The sequence below is a fragment of the Nomia melanderi genome, chromosome 11 (genome assembly GCF_051020985.1).
Source record: "Nomia melanderi isolate GNS246 chromosome 11, iyNomMela1, whole genome shotgun sequence".
Taxonomy (NCBI): Eukaryota; Metazoa; Arthropoda; class Insecta; order Hymenoptera; family Halictidae; genus Nomia; species Nomia melanderi.
In genome coordinates this window covers 16,812,698-16,834,061 of record NC_135009.1, presented here as the reverse complement: position 1 = coordinate 16,834,061, position 21,364 = coordinate 16,812,698, and the positions used below count along the sequence as shown (strand labels likewise).

At 40.9% G+C, this 21,364-nt stretch overlaps 4 protein-coding genes across 19 annotated transcripts; 1 reads left to right on the top strand and 3 right to left on the bottom strand.

Annotated features, from left to right (window-relative positions):
- Nucleotides 1-12: 12 nt before the first annotated feature.
- Dp1 (satellite-binding protein 1 Dp1) lies at nucleotides 13-9,531 on the top strand. Of its 3 annotated transcripts, none has more exons than XM_031993736.2 (23): nucleotides 13-57; nucleotides 171-240; nucleotides 1,045-1,247; nucleotides 1,329-1,544; nucleotides 1,618-1,824; nucleotides 1,903-2,118; nucleotides 2,191-2,374; nucleotides 2,451-2,765; nucleotides 2,839-2,948; nucleotides 3,021-3,177; nucleotides 3,475-3,650; nucleotides 3,729-3,860; nucleotides 3,936-4,082; nucleotides 4,154-4,312; nucleotides 4,400-4,534; nucleotides 4,654-4,872; nucleotides 4,946-5,081; nucleotides 5,196-5,347; nucleotides 5,425-5,553; nucleotides 5,618-5,728; nucleotides 5,929-6,126; nucleotides 6,214-6,432; nucleotides 6,515-9,531. In XM_031993736.2, exons 3-23 carry the CDS (start codon nucleotides 1,086-1,088, stop codon nucleotides 6,767-6,769), a joined length of 3,735 nt encoding a protein of 1,244 aa, XP_031849596.1. In that variant the 5' UTR covers nucleotides 13-57; nucleotides 171-240; nucleotides 1,045-1,085; the 3' UTR covers nucleotides 6,770-9,531. The 3 variants fall into 3 exon arrangements, with proteins under 3 accessions (XP_031849596.1, XP_031849597.1, XP_031849598.1); XM_031993737.2 differs by having other exon boundaries at nucleotides 45-69; XM_031993738.2 differs by lacking the exons at nucleotides 13-57; nucleotides 171-240 and adding an exon at nucleotides 253-632.
- Nucleotides 7,923-10,467, bottom strand: LOC116434877 (dual specificity protein phosphatase 19). Its single transcript, XM_031993733.2, has one exon. It carries the CDS (start codon nucleotides 10,465-10,467, stop codon nucleotides 9,889-9,891), a length of 579 nt encoding a protein of 192 aa, XP_031849593.1. The 3' UTR covers nucleotides 7,923-9,888.
- A 79-nt stretch (nucleotides 10,468-10,546) lies between these two features.
- LOC116434879 (tRNA pseudouridine synthase-like 1) lies at nucleotides 10,547-14,575 on the bottom strand. 5 transcript variants are annotated; one of them, XM_076371889.1, is made up of 8 exons: nucleotides 14,325-14,575; nucleotides 13,571-13,969; nucleotides 12,072-13,038; nucleotides 11,794-11,928; nucleotides 11,554-11,688; nucleotides 11,337-11,483; nucleotides 11,016-11,250; nucleotides 10,547-10,795 (listed from the first exon to the last, which is right to left on the bottom strand). In XM_076371889.1, exons 3-8 carry the CDS (start codon nucleotides 12,116-12,118, stop codon nucleotides 10,547-10,549), a joined length of 948 nt encoding a protein of 315 aa, XP_076228004.1. In that variant the 5' UTR covers nucleotides 12,119-13,038; nucleotides 13,571-13,969; nucleotides 14,325-14,575. The 5 variants fall into 5 exon arrangements, with proteins under 5 accessions (XP_076228004.1, XP_076228007.1, XP_076228003.1 ...); XM_076371892.1 differs by having other exon boundaries at nucleotides 11,794-11,903; nucleotides 12,448-13,038; nucleotides 14,325-14,573; XM_076371888.1 differs by lacking the exon at nucleotides 12,072-13,038 and having other exon boundaries at nucleotides 11,794-11,903.
- A 136-nt stretch (nucleotides 14,576-14,711) lies between these two features.
- Nucleotides 14,712-20,467, bottom strand: LOC116434875 (synaptic vesicle glycoprotein 2C). 10 transcript variants are annotated; one of them, XM_031993729.2, is made up of 13 exons: nucleotides 19,181-19,360; nucleotides 17,545-17,893; nucleotides 17,417-17,479; nucleotides 17,169-17,330; nucleotides 16,822-16,984; nucleotides 16,618-16,739; nucleotides 16,323-16,561; nucleotides 16,040-16,209; nucleotides 15,800-15,974; nucleotides 15,624-15,741; nucleotides 15,320-15,479; nucleotides 15,043-15,170; nucleotides 14,712-14,959 (listed from the first exon to the last, which is right to left on the bottom strand). In XM_031993729.2, the coding sequence occupies exons 2-13, from the start codon at nucleotides 17,585-17,587 to the stop codon at nucleotides 14,886-14,888; spliced, it is 1,617 nt and encodes a 538-aa protein (XP_031849589.1). In that variant the 5' UTR covers nucleotides 17,588-17,893; nucleotides 19,181-19,360; the 3' UTR covers nucleotides 14,712-14,885. The 10 variants fall into 10 exon arrangements, 8 of the variants coding, with proteins under 8 accessions (XP_031849589.1, XP_076227994.1, XP_076227992.1 ...); XR_012999658.1 differs by having other exon boundaries at nucleotides 14,929-14,959; nucleotides 15,043-15,265; nucleotides 19,181-19,362; XM_076371879.1 differs by lacking the exon at nucleotides 19,181-19,360 and adding an exon at nucleotides 20,449-20,467 and having other exon boundaries at nucleotides 15,624-15,974.
- Between the last annotated feature and the right edge of the window lie 897 nt (nucleotides 20,468-21,364).

The following is a 21,364-nucleotide window of genomic DNA, read 5'->3' as shown; positions in this document are numbered from 1 at the left end:
ATTTTAGTAATTTTCTATGATCGAGGAATATTTATCTCATTTCACTTTGCGTTACCGGTAAGGATAGACGTACGTTTGTAGAAGAAGCGAACGATTTCTTTGCTCGATATAATTGAATTAGCTTAAACTGTGATCAGTGGATAATACGCGTGGATTTTCTCATGTTTCAGGCAAATCCACCATTAAACTGGCTTCGTAATAGACAGTTATTACTTGGCCGGATTTCTTTATTACGGTAGAGTGAGTATGGCTTCCTGAAACGTCGTGTCCGTCCCATACGAATATCTCTCTTTCTCTTTCCCTGTCTTCCTCCCTTCGAGCATAACGGCACTAACTTTGGGATTACGGGTGACTCCTGTTCCGTTTAAGAAACTCATGAGCTTCGTTCCCTGATACGTACAACGTGCACACGTACCGTTTACGAAAGAGGTTAGCGATCTTGTGACGTGTCAAGTGAATACTTCATTCCATATGGTGGTCACTGGCACAATCACTTGCTGGTCATTGACATGCTGGCATTTAACTATTTCGCTGTTTCGCGTATTCAATAATTGTCATGGGACATGTGACTTCGAATCGGGTGCAACATCGTCGATTAAACGTTTATGTAAAATGAATGTCGCCGTTGAAAGGTGTTTTAGATTGTATTCTATAGACATGACTATCGATTTCCCTTAGAATTTTTCGTATCTGCCGCTACTCTCTTTCCTAATTTCTCGAACTTTTTAAATCACATGGTATTGCTCAAAAATGTGGCTGACTTGGTTAATTATACTCATGGAATATATTTTAGATACTTTATTCTACTTGAAATATATGATACAATTATAAATGTTTAAAAATATTTAATGAAGGAAATTCTGGGTGATCATTTCTTTTTTGAATTGTATAGGTCATGTTTCAAAGACAAGGCATTATCAATGAATAATATTTATTGTTATAATACATGATTATATATGAACATATAATTTCTTAAAAGAATATATTGAATGCCGTTTAAAATATTTTGTAAGTTTTGTAAATGTGTTGTGGTTCGTATTATAGTGCTACTGTAAGGACTTGGCACGAAACAGGATAATCCCACTATGCAGCAGCAGTCAGTAATGGAAGAGGGAACGGCCTATGAGCCACCTACCTATGATGAGACATTCCCAGTACTTCCTGAATCAGCCAGTTCCAGTTCAGGGAAATTAAATATTTTCTCCATAAATAATAATTTACAATTAGGACGCATAACAATTACTCAGGTATAAATCATAGTTTTGAAGTGTAATATAGAATCTCTTCTTTACATGATTTTTTTTATCTTTCATGTAACATTTGTCTAGATGTTCCGAGTACCTGGAGAAGAACGCAAGTTTGATCATAGCGACAAATTTGGTGAACGTGAATCTATTCGTACATGTAAAACAATAATGAAAGAAACCAATACAATTATTGAAATAGCATCTTCAAAGGATCAGTCTCTTACATTCCTAATAACTGGCAAGCAGAATCAGGTTTTGGAAGCCAAACGTCGAATTTTAACAACGTTTCAAACTCAGGTTTGGTTCGAATAAATTATACAATGTATGCTAAGTTTACTAATATTTTAATATGCTCTATTCATTGTCACAGGCGAGTAAACAAATTAGCATTCCAAAGGATCACCATCGTTGGATTCTTGGAAAACAGGGGCAGCGTCTTAAAGATCTAGAGAAGACAACTGCAACTAAGATAAATGTCCCACCTGTGCAGGATCAGTCAGACACAATAACAATCACAGGGACAAAGGAAGGAATAGAGAAAGCTGAACATGAAATTCGAGTAATTTCAGATGAGCAAGTAGGTCAACATATTTGATTTTATCAATCTAAGTATTTTTAAGCAATGGAATAATGTATATACCGATGTATGTTACAGTCAAGAAAGGCGTTCGAACGAGTGTCTGTGCCAAAAATCTATCATCCTTTTATACATGGTGCGCATAATGAGAATCTCAATGCCATGATGGCAGAAACTGGAGCTCGAATTAATATTCCTCCTGCCTCTGTGCAAGAGGATGAGATTACTATTGCTGGTGAAAAGGAAGGTGTACTAGCAGCAAAGCAAAAGATTGAAGCTATTTATAGAGACATGGTAAAAGATTTAAACTAAGTTGTACGTTGTTTTTTTAAACGACTTACGATTAACATTGCATTTATTTTGTAGGAAAAAAGGTGTGCTATAGTGTCCGTTGAAGTTCCCAAGTCTCAGCACAAGTATGTTATTGGTCCCCGTGGTAGTACCATAGCAGAAATATTACAAGTTACCGGTGTAAGCGTCGAAATGCCAGCAGCAGATTCACCTACAGGAACTATTACTCTCAGAGGTCCTCAAGAGAAGCTTGGTCAAGGTGATTTTGGATTTACAGTTACATTCAATAATTAGTTACAAATAGGATATATTAATACGAACATTTTTACATATAGCGCTGGATAAAGTGTACGACAAAGCAAACAGCGTTCGTACAGCTGTAGTGAAAGCACCCGTTTGGATTCACAAATACATAATAGGAAGAAAAGGTGTGAATATTAAACGTATCACGCAAGAAATGCCGAAAGTGAATGTAGAATTTACTGGCAAAGAAGACAAAATCAAAATTGAAGGTCCACCAGAGGAAGTAGAAAAAGCACAAAATGAACTTCAACTGATGGCTAACGACCTGATATCTAAGCTTACTTTTACAGAATTAAATGTTGATCCCAGATTTTATAAACATATTATTGGGAAAAATGGTTGCAACGGTGAGCTTCTGACATTGAATTGGTCAGTTGGGATAATTAAACAACAGATTATTTATACAATTATTCCTTTCAGTGAACCGCGTGAAAGAAGGAACAGGCGTTGTGATTAATATTTCTGAAAATGATGGTAGTAACGTCATTCGTATCGAAGGAAACATGGCAGGCGTATTGAAAGCTCAAACGGTTTGTAATGTTTACTTATTTTACGTTATATATACTATATACATATGTGTATTAAAATTCTGTCTTCAACAGGAATTAGTTGAGATGGTGAAAAAACTAGAGAATGAAAAAGAGAAAGATGTGATAATAGATCACCGATATTATCCTAGTATTATTGGAAATAAGGGAGATAATATTAAAGAAATCAGAGATAAGTTTAATCAAGTACAGATTACTATTCCTGGTCCAGGTATGTAGTGTGATATATGCAATAACTAGAACTCGGATTTATGCCAGGTACAATCGTTTGAAAGACCTCGTCCCTTGTTGGCATTCGGCCAATCAGAGCTCTGTGTACATTTTTAGAGTACAGGTCACACCTCAGATTTTATATTGTTATATTGTTTCATTCTTACAAATTACGTAAACGAAATATGGCTTAAATATAACTTTTTAACGAAAAATCTAACTTACAAAGTTAATAAATAGAGGAATAGATTTTTTCGTTATTTATTCGTGTTGCATAGAACGTTCTCTTTTTTTATAGGGGAGAAAGGAGACATAGTAAAAATCAGGGGGCCTAAAGAAGACGTAGATAAGTGCCATAAATACTTAATGAAGTTGGTAAAAGAATTGAATGAGAATAATTATGTGCTAGAGGTACCAATCTTTAAACAATTCCATAAATTTGTAATTGGAAAAGGCGGAGTAAATATTCGTAAGGTTAATATCCCAGTGCTGTGAAGTTATTTTATAATAGGTCTGCAATTTAATTACTAATTTTCTCTTAATCATTAACAGATTAGGGAAGAAACACAAACCAAGATCGATCTACCTGCTGAAGGTGAGAAAAGTGATGTCATAACGATTACAGGAAAGGAAGAAAATGTAGAAAAAGCCAAAGAAATGATTCAGAAAATACAAAATGAGCTGGTAATTTCATTATTGTATCTTGTTAGGGAAAGCGAATTAACACTTCTATTAAATTATTTTTCATTTCTATATTAGGCTAATATCGTCACGTATGAAATAGTGATTCCACCGAAGTTTTACAATTCTCTTATTGGCATTGGTGGGAAACTGATTCATTCTATCATGGAAGATTGTGGAGGTGTTGCCATTAAATTCCCTACCGCAGAAAGTCGAAGCGACAAGGTAAATAGCTTTCGAAAGTTTCTAAATACCTTTATTTCTACATATCAAATTAATACATATATTTTATTTAGGTAACTATTAGAGGGCCAAAAGAAGACGTCGAAAAGGCGAAGCAGCAACTGCTAGAGCTTACAAATGAAAAGCAATTGTCCAGTTACTCAACCGAAGTCCGTGCCAAAGTACAACACCACAAATTCCTTATTGGAAAAAATGGTGCCAATATTAAAAAGGTTTTTATCGGAATCATTCAGTTACACGTGTATTCCTTATACACATTTTAGTCAGTGATTATCTCTTATCATATTTGCCATATTCAGATAAGAGAATCCACCGGAGCACGTATTATATTCCCAACGGCTGAGGAACCAGATAAAGAAGTGATTACAATTATGGGAAAGAAGGAAGCTGTTGACAAAGCAAAGGCTGAATTAGAAGCTACAATCAAAGAAATCGTAAGTATATCATACTTTTAATTTTTATATAGAGATGCTAAAAGTGCATGCATCTATTTCAACTGACTTATAATTCAATTTGCGTTAAACTATGAATCTACATTTGTGTTGCTCTGCAGGATAACATTACGGAAGGTGAAATCCGTATCGATCCAAAGCATCATAGACATTTCGTTGCACGTAGAGGTGGGGTGTTACATCGTATCGCAGACGAGTGCGGAGGAGTACAAATTTCATTCCCAAGAGCAGGTGTTGACAGCGATCGCGTGATTCTGAAGGGCTCGCACGAATGTATAGAAGCCGCAAAACAACGAATGCGAGAGATTGTGCAGGAATTGGTAACGTTTTTTAATCCGTGTTGCATTGTTTCTTGATCAGCCTGTACTCATCAGTTTTAACGTTTCTTTGAAGGAATCGATGGTAACCGAAGAGTGCATAATACCTCAGAAACATCACCGCACTGTTATGGGGGCAAAAGGACGTAAAGTGCAACAGATTACTTCTGAATATGATGTGCAGATTAAATTCCCAGATCGTGATACGTATGGTTAGTGTACATAATAACTGCATCGCATTGACTTGACATATAGAATTAGTTAAAATTATTGAATTGAGATTCCTTAATTTTTATACGTTTCTAATGGAATATGATGAATTTCAGATGAACATCGCGAGACAGAACAGATGAACGGCGAGAACGGAGAAGTTTCAGAAACAGTTCCAGCTTGTGATATTATTCGCATTACAGGACAACCGGAAAATGTTGCATCTGCTAAACAAGCGCTTCTTGACTTAGTACCGATTACAATAGAGGTGCGGATAATTGGCTTAGTAGTATAAAACGGGAGAATAATTTTGTAATCGGATAAAAATATTATTTTTAACTCTAGGTTGAAGTGCCATTCGATTTACATCGTTCCATCATAGGACAGAAGGGCCGTGACGTGCGAGAATTAATGTACATATACGACGTTCATATCATGCTGTCTCCAGCAGAAGAAAAACTTGACTATATCAAGGTATATCATCACGTCGATATGTTAATTACTATCAGACAATAATGTATTGCATTTTGTTCATTAGATTTCGGGAACTCCGTCTTGCGTTGAAAATGCAAAGCAAGCTATTCTAGATAAGTGCAAAGCATTGGAAGCTGAGAGACAAGACAGAGCGCTGAAATCATTCGAATTGAAGGTATCGTTCATTATTCCAATGATTATTTATTGAGATCTCTTACAAATGACGCGACAGCGGATTAAATAGAAGCTTTCATTATTCCATTCTAATTTTGTTCACAAGTTGTACAGTAATATGAAAATTATTTTGGGCAATGTATTTGTTAATATTATTTAAACACTTATAAGAAAGAAAACTGAGTGTATCAATTCTTTCAGCTCGAAGTTAATCCAGAGTACCATCCAAAAATAATTGGACGAAAGGGAGCCGTAATTAATAAAATACGCAGCGATCATGACGTTCAAATCAACTTCCCACGTAAGGGTGACCCCGAAGAACATATCATTACAATCACAGGTTACGAAAAGAATGCATATAGCGCGCAAAATGATATTATGAAAATCGTCAATGAATTGGTAAGTTGAATCATTCGTATGAAACATAAGAAAGTAATCGTAAGCCAAAAATAATGCTATTTTCTTGTTGCTCTTCCCTTTATTTAGAACGGTTTGACGAAGGAAGAGGTGGACATAGATTACCGTGTACACTCGCGTTTGATTGGTACAAGAGGTAGAAATATTCGTAAAATAATGGACGAATTTGCGGTTGATATTAAATTCCCTCGAAGAACTGACCCCGATAAAAACCTAGTAACAATCGTGGGCACTGAAGAGAACGTAGCCGACGCGAAAGATCGTTTATTAAATTTAACTGAAGAATACGTGAGTACCTTAGAATTATTATCTACCGAGAGATAATCAACTATAAGCAGAAAATTAAAATGGTGTTTCAAATTGTTCACAGATTCAAGATGTCTTAGAAACACAAGTATCAGCCGAATCACCTGACTCCTCCCGCGTTTGGAGTCAAGGAGGAATTAGAGTGGCTAAACGAAACGCCGATGAAAATTCTACAGGTTTCTTCGTGAAAGGTGGTCCTTGGGAGCAGCAACCACAAAGTGCTCCGAATACTGCCAGCGTAGAGGAGTTCCCTCAGTTCGCCGGATACTCGCACGTACCTGTAACAAACCCCGACGGTCCTTGGGGCGTTAAGCGTTAAAGCGAACGATGAGATCGAACGCGATAGAAAGAAAACGAAATAATAAAAAGAAAAAAAAATGGACGAACACACGTGTAAGGTAACAAAGCATAATAACTTTCCTCTGACAAACAATATGAAAGGGTAAATGCATTAGTGCTAGGTGGTTCCCTGTTTCATTACTGATGTTGCTGCATACGACCTGGCCACTCTATTGGACTCTGACACTGGTTTACTACAAAATGTTTGACGATGGTGTTTATATTTACAGTTCATATATCAATATCCGATGTATCTGTAACTGTAACGCATAATATTTTAAGTTCGTTGCCATGTAGGAACATGTACACGTGCGCTCACACACACGCTCATAATATAAATACGCAGAGAGAGAGAGAGAGAGAGAAAGAGAGAGAATAATGCAGTCAGATGCAAGAACGGCGGCCAATTGTATTCATAACGAGAACATCTAATTTCACGTTTTATTTTCGCTGATATGCCTTTCAGGTACAGATATGTTGTACTTAAGACTGTGGCTTCGTAGGAACCAATTACTTTTCTTTTGTGTATTGTACACAGGGTGGTAAGTAAATTGTGGTATACCTGAGAAAAATGTTTCTACGTGTAAACAGAATACAACGAAAATTTAGAATTAAATTTTTTTACATGAATTTTCGGAAATCAAACATCTCGAACAAGAAAAAAAAAACAAAAACAAAAAGAAAAAGAAAGAAGGTACACGTTCTATGTCTTCGTTTCTTCTTTTATACTGAGTAGAGCAGTCAGTTTCTCGATTTGTACCACGATCTACCGAGCAACCTGTATATATATATATGTATAAATTATATATTTATATATGTATATTTATATGTATATATATTTCAGATTGTCTCCATCTGTGTAGGTTGCGCGACTGGACACTTGCGCGTTTAACCGGGCATCGTGTTTTTTTGTTAATTTATTTATATTTTTTTTTTGTACATAAATTGCATTTTCTTTCGTTTTTTGTTGCGTTGGACTTCAGTGGAATCGATTTCGAACCACATCACTATATTAGAATTCTGTACACGGGGAATCGTGTGTGAAATGTAAAGCTTTAAGGTCTTTCTAAGGAAAACGTTCCTAGATATATTGCATGTACATACATATATACACACACACACACACACACATGTTGTTCTCGTGTATATGTGTATATATATATACATATATATATATATATATATATATATATATATATATATATATATATGATTTCCTGCTTTTTTAAGTAACCTAGTATAAATAAAATAAGGTCGATGATATTCGTACACCAAAAACCATCGGGGTGACACACTCACACTATGAAGCGAACCAAATTGCCAACAAAGCGTTAAGCGATCATTGTATAGTCTCAAACGATGGAATTTAAGGAATATATAGAGATGTTTTTTAGTGACGATGAATAAATATGTTTTGGGGAACATAATCTTTAGAAGGCCTTGATATTTTTCTAACTGCTTTTACGCAGTGATCGAAGACGAGACACAGCATCATTTGGCATCATTCGTACGACAGAATCACGAATATTCGTAATTTAAAGGGCGACATTTTTAATTTATTCTATTCTATTTTACTATTTGCTGTATAATGCGCAATGTTTGCATTCTACTATTTATGAGGCCAACTAGCTAAGAAAAAGATATTCGGTTCAAGTGCCTTGTCTATTTTCTTCGAGACAGCTCATTTCAATTGTTGGAGGAATGTGAATACTAGATTATATGTATAAACATACACGTATATAAATATTGATAATAAACTATATTATACACGTATACCTATACATATATGTATATATATATTCATAAGTATAATATGTATATATATATATACATATGTATGTATATATTATACATACTTACCGACAAAAGTTAAGAAACAAAGCAGAAATTATGTAATGTATGTTTTGTTTCTTCATTTGTGTATGTTATTGAATAAACAAAATACTAAAAATATATTATTTTTAGTATAAAATATCTTATGATACATCTATATTAGTTTCATATGCGTATATATAATCGTCAGGAATGAATACAACAGACATTCGTTTAGACAAAACTTAAGAAACATTTATTTAATAAGTCGTATACTCTTTATCAATTAGAATAACCGAATATAAAAGGGTAAATGTCTGTCCTTATTAAAATATCGAAAACTCTTCATATCATATTACCGCTTGACATCTAATCAAGATTCATTTGATTAATTTAACGGGAAATTTTATTAATATTCGGCACTGTATATTTGTACTTCGTCGCGTTAGTTTACCTTTATTATGGTCTCGTATGTGCTCAAGTTTTGTTTTAATAATTATTACGTTGGAACGATCAACTAGTAACCTATTGGAAAAATTAGTGTTTCTTAACTTTTGTCTGCATTCTATTATCGTGCTTCTATTATTAAATGATAAATATTACTAATACATAGGGTATTTGAAATAGTTTTTATTACTTCCGAATGTACGAAATCATATCTCTGCTGTACCTTAAGTAACTTCAATTCAACTATATATGATTTATCGATACCTAGTTTTTGAATTATGCAAAACACTTGTATTTCTTACTTTTTGTTGGCAAGTATATGTATCTATATATACATATATAGATATATACACACGTACACACATACACACATATATATCATCATCAATATACTAGATATTGTACTACAAGGTACAATAATATACTACTATCACGAAAATGAAATAATAGGTCATGTATACAGAAATTCACTTATATTTTTTAGATTTACAGTAATTTTTATAAAACTACTTGGTACGACGACCTACATGTCATCTCCAAAGCATGGTTGATATACAAAAATGCCAGAATTAGCAGTCTTTAAATATGTTTAGTTTTGGCTAAGAGTTTGATAGATGCTGTGCATGAATGTACCTTTTCTAATGAATTATAAATATAAAATATTGTAATTACGAAATAATATTCTCTGTACACATAATGTCATAATACATAAAATCTATTGTAATAATATATATACATAATTAATCTATTGTTAAGACTGTGTTTTCCTCACTGTAGTACCTTGAAACAGGTACATCATCATACTATTTGAATGAAGTGTTTACGATTTTCTCCATACTCTTATATACTGTCTGGTATCTGAAACGCCTGTAGCTGTTTCACGAATCCCTCGTTCGGTTTAATGCAACTTCTAACTTCCTTCACTTTCTGATAAGCCTGGTCAAATGACAATTTTTCGGACGCCATTAAGTAAGAAATAACGATGCTTGGCGAACGAGACACGCCAGCGTTACAGTGTACAAGAATATTTTTAACACGATTTTCATCTATGATTTTTATACATTGTTCCATTGAAGAAGTTAAATCGCTCTCGGGTAAATCTAATAATTCACAGTGATAATATGTAATAGAGTCGAACCTAATTGGTGCACTGATACCGATGCTCAAAATACTATGAATATCATGTGCCTGTAAAATTTCTATACTTCCTACAGGATCTTGCGAGCTCAGAAACAATCCAGGCATTATTTGTGCAACCTGTAAGTCGGGTTTGTCGTCTACAATAAATGGTGTTCCAGGTGGCAATTCTTTCTTTTCTCCATTGACTTCTTCGTATCTTTGGCCAAGCACTGTTGTTACAACAGTTTTACAAGGTTTCAAAAGCGACTTTTTATTTTTCAGCAGATTTTCTAAATTCATTACTGATGCACGATATTCGAATAGAATAAAACAAAGTTCAAAGTGAAATTATAATTTTTTAATGTTTATTAAATCTATGTTATGTCTCATCTAAATCGATTGGTTTAACTATAGGGTTGTTAGGCGTTGTTGGTTTGCATTTGATAATGTATTTATCTAAGGTTTCTTGTGAATACTCCACATTTATCAAATGTAAACCTGATGGTGGTACTAGTGGCAAGTGCCTTATCCAATTTTGATGATTTGGAACTTGTAACATGCAGTTTATATCCCTTTCTGTGATATATCCAGCACCTAAGTGTAACAAAGCAGTTACCATCCGTCTCACCTGAAAATAATCGATTAAACATATGTATCTTTAAAACAAGAAATTAAATTTGAATGAAAATACCGTTATCTCGTATAGATATAAATAAAGAAACGTTTGCTTTGTGTATCACACGTTTCGCGCGGTACTCACGAAAATACTAATGCTTGAATATTAAAAACGTATTAAATAATTAGTAATAAATAATTAATAAAATTGATGTTCTTTTGTTGTTACACACCTGATTGTATAAGAAAGATCTTGAGCTACACAAAACTTGCCAAAATTCATAATTTTGTGACAAAGGATCCATAGGCATAAGCGGATGACTTTTTTCTACAGTGAATTCATCAATGGTTCTACGATATAATAAATTTGTTTTGGTTTTTGGAGATGCTGAAAATGTCTTGAAATCTTTTGTTCCTAAAAAGAGCCTCGCTCCACGTTTCATTCGTTCTATATCAAAATTTTTATCCCTAGAAATATATACACAAAAGCATGTAGAAAGGTAACATTATTTCTAGAATATTAAACATATTTTTTATAGAAATTATAACAGTACCTAAAGCAGTGGGTATGCGATTTCTCAATTAATGGTAATTGGTGATTAGTAGATACCTTAGGTATCATAAATCTGTAGATATATTTTCTTTGGGTTGCCACATGTCTGGCATGAAACGTTTCCTTTACAGGCACAAATTCTAAAAGTCTTATAAATGATATATTAATACATTAAACATCCGTAGAGATTAAAAGATAATAATTATGAAATTCTTTACCTGATATCATGTCTACATTTTGTTAGGTATCTATTTACGTCTTTACATACTATACTAGGATTATAAATACCATTGCACGAATTCTGTATGTCAACATGAGCTGTATTACAGAGAGCATGTACACCAGTATCAGTTCTACAAATTATATAAATATAGATTACAATTATTGTAGGAAACAAGTATTTTGATATTTCATTGTACGAAGCGTCTGGAAAAATCAAGTCTAATAAAGAGATTCACCTGCTAGAAGTACTTATTTTTGGCCAAACTGTGCATTTTGGTCTCAGCACTGAAAAAGCGCATTCTAAAGCTCCTTGAATAGTATCTGTATCATGGATTATATGTTCCGACTGAAATATATTTTTCTGCAGTCCCCTTATTTAATGAATTAAAAAAATCATTTGCAATAATTTCACCTTATACACTGCAAAATCTCAAATACTCAATATTATATTTTATTTAGTGGAAAAAGGAATTATCAACAAAACTATTAAAAGCACGTGCGCGTCTCGTAATACCTGTATTCTGTACCGATATATGAAAATTTTATGAAGTATCTTTGCATTATTTTTGGGATTAAAGAATGTATATGGTACAACTGTTCAACCCCTTAAAATTCCTCATTCAGTTTCTTACAAATTACAATATAATACACAAGATATTTCGTTATCTTTCGAGTAACCAAATGCAGCATTAGTTTCGCGTGATGATTTTATTTTTAAAGGTTCACATCCATTACAGCTCGTCTTATTCAAAGGCCTAACAGGTAGAAATGATATTTAAAAAATCACAAAAAAACTTAAAATTAACGAAATAACGCTATACGTTAATCACCCCAAATGTACACAGGTTTACATGAACATTCGGGCAAAACGGATTTTGTTTAATCATCACCATCATCAAGTTGATACTCAAATTCACAATTCTTAGTATCGTAGTTTTGAATTAATATTCAACTTTTCTTATAAGTAACACAAGTGTGAATAAGAATATCTTGTCTTGACTACATAAATAAACTGTTCGCGGAATGTGAACAGAATGTATTTTATAAATTTAAAAATTATTGTTAATCGCTGAATTCAGTGTTACCAATTGTAACGAAGATACGTGACACTGACAACGGACTAACAGTCGTAACTACGAAAATCAAATATCTGAAAAGTAAATAACGACTAGATAAATAAATTTTACATCTTAAACTTTCTTAAGTTTGAGGTTATAATTTCAAATATTTGGCACAGACTAAAAACACGTATAGATGTAATACCTTATGGAAATTTTTGCCAGAGCTTTGGGGGTCGTGAGACCCCCAAACCATTTCGTTGTCGATCTCGACGTTACCGATAGTACAAAATTTTAGGCTTGTCAGTAGAAATCGAATTAGCTATATACTTCATTTCTGCTACGAGTGTGTCATATGATTTAGCGTCAACAAATGTTTGGGTTAGGATTAGGCATGCTATTTCACAGATAAAGTTTTACTATCTGAAAATATTATTGGCTGACCTCAGAAAACCTGTCAGAATCCAATAGGACTGAACTCCTACATATAAATAGAAACTTATCTTCTTCTAAATAGAAACAATATTTACAAGGACATTTCAGCGATGCGAAGGTTAAGATTCAAATTTTTCAAGTTATTTTTAAAAACATCTGTTCGTCGCATCGTGAGCAATGTTGCCTTTACTGTAACGGTAACGTAGAGACTGACACGTGGTAAAACACGTTTTTGCAAAATTTTCTCTCAACTTTAGAATTTCCAACAATCCTACTCCTCAATATTTTCCCTATACAAAATGAAGCTGTTAATAGAATATTAACTCAATCAAGACATCAAAGTGTCAAAAATTACAGGGATTGACATTGAAATGGTAAAGTGAAATTTTGGTAAAATTCTGCATCTTAACGTTCGCATCGACAAAAATCCTTCTCGCAAACATTGTTTTTATACAAAATGAAACTACGTAGAAAATGTCGTTCTTTTGGGTTATCAGGTTTTTGGAGGTTTCACCTATACCTTCGACGTAACCTCCGCAGTTGATTGGTCCACGTGCAAGGTGATCGATCTTATACAACTCCCGCGGTAAAACAACCCGAATTGGACCATGAAAATATGAGTTATTCGGTCTATTTTTACACCTTATTTATAGCAATAGTATCGAGTGTTATTCTCGTCGCTTCAACCTACGCAGGTGTTTATTTCCGTCCACGCGTTAATATCGAGCAACAGTGGGACGAGTCGAATAAACGGGGAACTCGGTTCTTGCGACAAGGAAAAACAAATTCGTGCATTATCGATCCGAGCTTTCGCTTAGCAATTTGAGCACGTTTCCGTGAACGGCGCCACTAGTCGAAAATGGAATTTTTCCGAAGAAACGTCTTCTGCCGCAATGTCCGTACGTCAACACGTTCCGTGCTACCGGAAATTTATATCTTGCTTATAATGTGCTGTTATTTTTCAAATGACATGTTAAGTATATTCAAGCTTCTGCTGACATTTCAGATATTTTTCATATTATTTACGTTGTTGTTTCGCGTACCATTGTTTGACACGTCTCATTAAAAATGCTTACAAAAATTCCTAGTGTACCATAATGATTAAGACGCGAACGATAAGTAGGAATGCATTACAGCGAAGAAGTTCAATAGAATCAACTGTTTAAACGGTAAATGGACTTTTGTCACACGATGCGTCAGGAAGTGTAGGTAATATTTATTTACGCGTTTGCTAACGTCGGTTGTTGACGCAGGTGATTGAAGAATCCACTTACCAGCGATTTTCAGCTCAAGTTCCTTTCGCTTCTCTAAATTGATGGTAATGCGTTCACGATTATCCGGGGTGAAATGCACGAGGATTCCAGCACTTTGGTTAATATTAATACTGACGCAAAACTGTCAACAGTTCTGACCGTTAACGGTTTCGACTTTCGCGTTAAACGCTCGATGTATCGGAGCGTTCGATACTTCGATGGAATGTTCGATATTTCCGGTACCAGCTAATATCGAAAAGAAACTCGCAGGACGAAGAGATGGATAACGGAACGCAAGATTTGAATTTTCTCTAAACGACAAATATTTAGCATAAGTTTACTCCTGCAGAGTATACGATTACGACGTTGTGATCGATGAAAGGTAAGTCGAGGAATGTTGTCTCACGATGTACTTAAAGAAATATATTTCTAGTGACCCGATACAAGTATACATCTGTTGCGTGAAGCCGCGTCGCTGTTTGGACTAGCCGACCGGTCGATCGGCGATCTAGAAGTGGAAGACTGGTTGGACCCGCGATTGGGAGTGAGGATATCCTGGTCGGCCCTTTGCGCGGCAGCGCGTCACGCGCAGTTGCCGACGACCGTTTTCGGTGCTTTTATAGGTCCCGGTAGGACGAACGACAAAACGAAGCAAACTAAAACAAGCTCGAGCTGTGACGCGCCGGAAGGAAGATCCAGAGATCCAGGAGTAAGGATAAGAGAAACTCGGGGAACTTACCGAGCATCAAGGCACCGATACCGACGAACGCTGCGACAGGCTGCTTGTCTATTAGGGCTGAAAAGATGCAATTGCCGAGGATAGCTCCCACGTTGGCTAGGTTCGAAAGGACGGTAACGCTGGTGGTCCTGTTCGTCGAAGGTTACGCACGAGTTAGTCGCGATTCCGGTGCCGGTCGACGGTACACTGGCGCATCCGCGCACACGCATACACACACACGCGGCTAGGGAGGGAAGAAGAAAGTCTCAAGAGAGCTGACTCGAAACCGTGGCATTACCTCAAGGGGACGGGGACCACTTGGACGTTGACTTGGTCCACGACGTTGCTGGCGACTTTCCCGGCGACGATAATGGCGGCTGCGAGCGTCAGTATGTTCGGTGGATCCGGGACCCAGTTCAGGCCGAGGCCGCTGCCCGCCGGTATCAGAAAGGCGGCAACTGCAACGACAACCGAACGCGTTTGCCCGGTGTAATCGGCGGAACGGGGGGAAGGCGGACGCGCGAGCTCGTAACCGAATACTTGCTCGTCAATTCGGATCCGCGTCCGTTAGCTGTCGCGTTAATCCAGAAATCGAGACTCACGCAGCACCGTCTTTCTTTGGAACTCGGTGTTGGTTACCGTTCCGGCGAGGAACGCGACGACCACGGTCGAGAACGCGATAATGGTCGATTTCATATAGATCGGACTGTTCACCGTCCACTGAAACAGAAACCCGATTGGACACGGTGCCGGCCGGGATCGCCGCGAGACTTCTCACCATCGCGCAGACGTCGTATAAATTCGGGCATCGGACGTAATCCTTCATCGCCAGGGAATTCCGACGGTCCAGCAGGTCCGCGAGAAGGGGCGGCCTGTCCTCCGTCCACGCGTCGCCGTTGAAGTTGCTTATGATCATGAACGTGTGCGGCACCCAGAGCCTCATCGTGTGGAACCTGCGTAAACGAATTCGGCGGGAGAAGCGGAATCGAAGAGGGGGAGGGTTATCCGGGAAACTCACGCCAACGAGCTACCGAACTGCAGGAAGCCCAGCCGGGAGACGCCGGCCAGATACGGCGCGGAGAACAATACCTTGGTATTGTAGCAGGCTAACCGTAATCTCTCGGAGTTCTCCTTGAAAAACGAGCGGCGAGACGCCCGCGCGGTCCGACTGCCGAGCAGCGTTTCTATCTGCAACGGAGACGGATGATGTCGTCGGTCCATCGAGATCGGATATTCGAGACGATATTCTAGCGAATCGTCTCGCGACTGCAACGTCGTCAACGGAGTCCCTGGAATCTTACCGGAAACGTGTCGGCGGATTTCCACCTGTTGACCGAGTACATCCTCCGGAGCAGGTTCAAGGCTTCGTCGGGCCTGCCGATCTCCACGAGGTACTTGGGGGAGTGCGGCAGCGTGCTGGTCGTCAGGATACCGATCAACGGAACCATCGAACAGATCAGCAGGTAGATTCGCCAAGAGTTGTAGCGCCGATAGAATATCTCGACGTCCAAGGATAGTGGCACGATCGAGAAAGCCAAGGCTGCGAACGCGCCACGTTGTTCGATCGAAACGAATCGATAGGACGATCGGGCTTACCTGCCGGGAGGATGATCGCCGCGTTCACGGCCAGGCCGGCCCACCTCGCGAAGCTGGCCTTGTACTTGGCGGAGTGAAATTCGGACAGGTATTGCATCACCATCGAGAACGGGCCGGCGACGCTGCAAACAAGCCGGATGTTCGTGAGCCCGACTCGGGAGGGTTGCCGCGCGTAACGGTGCACGTCGCTCGGCGACGACTCACAGAATACCGGTGAGGAATTTGATCGCTAGGAACGCGTGATAGGAATCGATGGCGCTGCTAACCACGTTCAGCGCGGCGTCCGCCAGCAGGCTGAGGATGAACAGGTTCCGCGTGGCGACGCAGGGGTTCGCGCGGTCCCAGATCACGTTCCCCAGGATCATGCCTGCCGGAAGGAGAGCTGCGGGTAATCGCGGTCGCGAACTCGTGACCGAGCCCGTCACGTGGAAAGCCGATCAGTGGCGAGCGATGATTGCGTATCGCGTGACACGCGTCGCGTGACCGTGACGCGCGACGGGCGACGGGCGACGCGCGACGCGCCCCCACTGATCGGTGCAACGATACTCTACCCAAGAACGGCATGGAGGCTAGCACCCCTTTGCGCAAGGTAGTCGCCCCGAGGTCGCACTCGATCGAGATCAGAACGAAGGCGGTGGTGGTCGTGTCGAAGATCCCGCTCCAAGCGACCGGCAGTGCCGCCACCAGGAGTAACACGTTGAACGTGCCGTAACCTGCGGAGCAAAAGAGCCAGAGGCGCGAGCGCGATTCGGTCGTTGCTCGCGTAACCGCGGGTGGACGCTCGCCAAGGTGCACTAACCTGTCTCAGCTATCGCCCTCTCGAGGTCCGCGGCGCCGCCGACGTCGATGTCGTCGCATCTCACTGAAAATTACGGTCGTTGGTCTCGAGGAGACGGAACGAGGATAGGAGAGCGTTCTATTTCTCACCGTCTATCGTGGCGATGGGATCACTGTTCCTCCCCTTAGTCATCGCACTGTGAATGGATCGGTCGATCGTTTTCCGTCGGGAACAAGAAACGATTTTATATATGTATAGTCGGATGAGACTGCCGGTTACTGTGGTTCGGGGTTGCTCGTCCTTCACTTCGGCCACGTTCGCCAGAGTTTGCCGTCGTTTCCAACCGTCGTTTCCACCCGTCGTTCACACCGTCGCGGTGCGCGCGTGATTCAGGACTGATGATCGCACCGCTTCATTTTCCGAATCGATTTACGAGACTACGAAGCTGCCAGATCTCGGCCGGCTGGCGAGCTTCCCATTCGCGGCAGCCGCGACTCGCTAATAGAAACGGGTCAAACGATTCAATTGTCGTGGCCAGTAGCAATCGCGATCGTCGTCGAGGCGCGCGCGACGTCAACGATCAACGGGACGGGATCGATCGAACTTTTCGGTCCTCCGGGCTCGTGCCGCGGAACGGCGGCGTGCGACAGCCGAAATCTCCGTTAGTTACGGCGCGCGCGCGCGTGCGCGATCTATTGAGATTCACGGAATAGTTCCGACGGATCTCCCGGCGATAAGATAAGAGGACGCGCGTTCGTGTCGCGATCCGGTCGCGTCGATGGTTATCGCTGCCGCGAGCGACGTTCGCCGAATCGTAACTGCGCCGTGCGCTCGTTCGATCTAATATCTGCCGGTGTCTAATCAATTCCGCGATTGGAATAGAAGGCGATCGTTCGCTTTGCCTCACCTCGGCTCGCCTTCGCTCTCGCCCCGTCCCTCCTCGCGCCGCGTATCGGAACTGGTTCGATCGCTGCTATCCCGATCCGTGGAAGATTACCATTACAAATTGAAAAGAACCGCGCGAGAGCTCGTTAATTACGCGTCAAGTGGACGCAGCTGCTATCGGACGCGTATCGCGTGCCGAAAACCCTCTATTGTATCTCGTCGAACGTTTCAGGAGCGGGAACCGTCGACATTTCGGACGACCACGATCTCGCGGCAGCATCGTCGCTTCTCGAGACGAACGCTTAGGAGTCGCGTGGCGGAGGTTACGCGTGCAGCGACGCACGAGAGAAGACGAAGAGGATAGCAGCGCGCTGAAACTCGATCCAGCCAGCTAAATCGATTCGTCCTAGACACGCGCCGACCGTTTTTTCGCTTGTCGAATCGTCGAACAGCTTCCAGGAAAATGCGTTTGTTTGCGATTTTCGCGAGACGGCGTCGCGCCGCGCCTTGTTTCGCCGCTCGTTAGCGAGCACACGCGGCCAGACACCAGTTGTCCTAGGAACCAGTCCGCGGGAACGGCTACCGTTCGCTACCGATGGCCGTGAGCGGCTCTCCCACGTCGCGGACGCGTTTCCTTGATCCTTTCCGGTGGAACGCGGCGTCGCGACTTTCCGTCCGCGCGCGACACCTCGATCGTCTCCGAGCTCTCGGCATCGATCGCGGCGCTTTCGCGCACCCGATCTATGCAAATACGGGCGCCACGTCAAAAGCTAATGACACAAAGGCAACGCGTGCGGCCAGGTCGATCCCTCGATGCTCGCCCGTTGCCCGGCGCCCATCGGCGCCGACCGCGAGCCTCGAATGCGGGGTTAATTTACGAGCAACGCGTAACGCGGTTACCTGCATCGTCCTCGTCCGTGAAATCGCGCCCCTCCCCGATCCGACGGTTCCGCCGGAAGACCGAGCATGCGGTTTCCTCGCGTTCGTAACTCACGAGACTTTCCCTGTACCTTGGGCTTCTCGGGACTATGTCTATAAGCTGCTACGAATAAAGCACCAGTGTTTCCCAACGCAGAGTCGCCGCTCCGGCGGAGCGATTCGATTTTTAATCGTATATCTTATCGTACCGCGTTTTTATAACGAATAACACGATGCGACTCTCAGCCACTTGTGAGATTACAAGGAATGAATCGCGAATCACTTCAACTTTCTATAGAGGACTCCCTTCGTGGACGGAGATTATTTATAGTATACGAAACCTAAGGCAGATCCTGTCGAAATAATAGAGAAAAAAGAAACAATGTACTGATCTTTCGCTGTTTTAGTAACTAGTTTGTGTGCAACTTAGTATTATAAATATGAGAGTTTGACTTCGAGTGTTGACATTCGTCCGCAAAGGGTTAAGACAGTCAGTCTATCCGGTGGTTCTAGTGTCAAGGATTCCAATGGGGGATTCAAGCTTCAAATGTCCTAGTATCTTCATAATTGGTGATCGCTCGAGTGTTAGAGAATGATCTTCAGAATCCATAATGATCGCGTTGCATAAGAATCTCCTTTGTTTCCTTCGCTCTATTTGAATCCTCGATGATCCTTGTTCGCGATCGGTTATCCGTGAACGGAGGACTGGTTCGCAGGCGGTCGCGCCGAGTTAATCTTTCGCTGGAGGCTTCGTTAACGCGTGCTTTGGGTGGCGGTAACGCGTGACGAGCCTTAACGAGACGGAACGCGATTAGAGCGAGCTCCGGACTCCGGCGAACCCTCGCGTCCCGGCCGGCCAACGTTCCTCGAGCCCCGGGCGGCTTTCAGGGTTGCTCCCGAGTGCGACGGCTCCTCAGAGTTCCACGGGATCCACCGGGGTTGCTCATTTCCATTTCTTCTCTGGAGAACACTCGAGCGAGTCGATTATTCGAGTGGCAATCGCAGCTTCGGCTAACGAGGCGACGCGTATTAAAGTAATTGCGAGCCGCCCCGCGCACTCCCTCGAACCGCTCCGGGGATGACGGCCGACGACGACGACGACGACGACGACGCGAATACTGGATTTCCCGATTTCGCGCGATCCCCGGAGCGCGCGGCCTCGGAACGCTCCGGCATTCCGTCGGTATTCCGTCGCATAGCGAGGCATTCGCGCGATCCAGCCGGTCAAGAGTGAATTTTCAACGTTTTACCTGAAATGTCTGGTATTCGGGGTAGCCGGCTGTGCGAGGGATAATGTCCTGATCGTCTTTTTATCCTTGGGCACTCGGAAACTGAGCTTTCCTGAAAGTTGGGCATTGTTGTGTACTGTATATTGTATTATTGTACATTGTGCAATGTTCATATACAATATAATTGAGTCGCTCCGAAGCCGACGTAAACTCCGGAAAATAGATCGAGGAAATTGTTTGAACTTCTGAAATGATTGTACAACATATTCGGAAGCTATGCAATGAACTAAAGAGAATACTGATTCCATTAAAATCTACAAGAAAGTATCAATCGACTTAGCATTGTCTTCTGAACGATTCAATTTTCAATCGAACGTATGAAATATAGAATGTGTATTAATCTTTTATTATATATCACTATGTACCATTCCCATATTTTTGCGAAGACTCGACATAAGTTTACTTCCCACATTAGGGGATTCACCCCACTGTGCGTCGGAGACGCACGGATCGGCTGCTGTTGAAATGTCCCAAGGACTGAACATTTGCCAGGCATCGTGTTCCTCGGCTAACTTTCCCAACGACGTCGTTCCGCTCCTGTTTTCCTTAAATACGAGGAACCGGTTGAACCGTCGCGTTTCCTTCTCCAAACATTGTTGCCGGCAGACGTTATTTCTTCCGACAGAAACGAACCGAGACGCAACGTTCATCCCCGAACGCACGGTCGGCGGGGATGCAACGTTCTTTTCCGTCGAATTGTCTCTGCGTTCGCTTTTTCGGAAGATTATGCCGAAACCCGCTCCGGGGGAACGAAATCACCGTCCCCCCTCCCTCTCTCTCCGCCCCTCACCGACGCAGCGGAGAACGAGTATCGCTCCGAGCGACGCGACTCACCCCTTCGTTTGATATTCACTGCACGGTATACGATATTATCTCG

Bases quoted from the DNA above. Each gene is read 5' to 3' on its own strand.
- LOC116434879 (XM_076371888.1), bottom strand. From the start codon at position 13,660: ATGGTCCAATTCGGGTTGTTTTACCGCGGGAGTTGTATAAGATCGATC. The intron at 11,689-11,793 runs GTGAATCTCTTT...TATAATTTGTAG, and splicing joins AAAATAAGTACTTCTAGCAG to AACTGATACTGGTGTACATG. The intron at 11,251-11,336 runs GTACTGTTATAA...ATATATTTCTAG, and splicing joins TCGCATACCCACTGCTTTAG to GGATAAAAATTTTGATATAG.
- Dp1 (XM_031993736.2), top strand. From the start codon at position 1,086: ATGCAGCAGCAGTCAGTAATGGAAGAGGGAACGGCCTATGAGCCACCT. The intron at 1,545-1,617 runs GTTTGGTTCGAA...TCATTGTCACAG, and splicing joins TAACAACGTTTCAAACTCAG to GCGAGTAAACAAATTAGCAT. The intron at 1,825-1,902 runs GTAGGTCAACAT...TGTATGTTACAG, and splicing joins GAGTAATTTCAGATGAGCAA to TCAAGAAAGGCGTTCGAACG.
- LOC116434875 (XM_076371879.1), bottom strand. From the start codon at position 17,587: ATGACTAAGGGGAGGAACAGTGATCCCATCGCCACGATAGACG. The intron at 16,985-17,168 runs GTAGAGTATCGT...TCCTTCCGGCAG, and splicing joins AGCCTCCATGCCGTTCTTGG to GCATGATCCTGGGGAACGTG. The intron at 15,171-15,319 runs GTAATGCCACGG...TTCGACGAACAG, and splicing joins GTGGTCCCCGTCCCCTTGAG to GACCACCAGCGTTACCGTCC.
- LOC116434877 (XM_031993733.2), bottom strand. From the start codon at position 10,467: ATGAATTTAGAAAATCTGCTGAAAAATAAAAAGTCGCTTTTGAAACCT.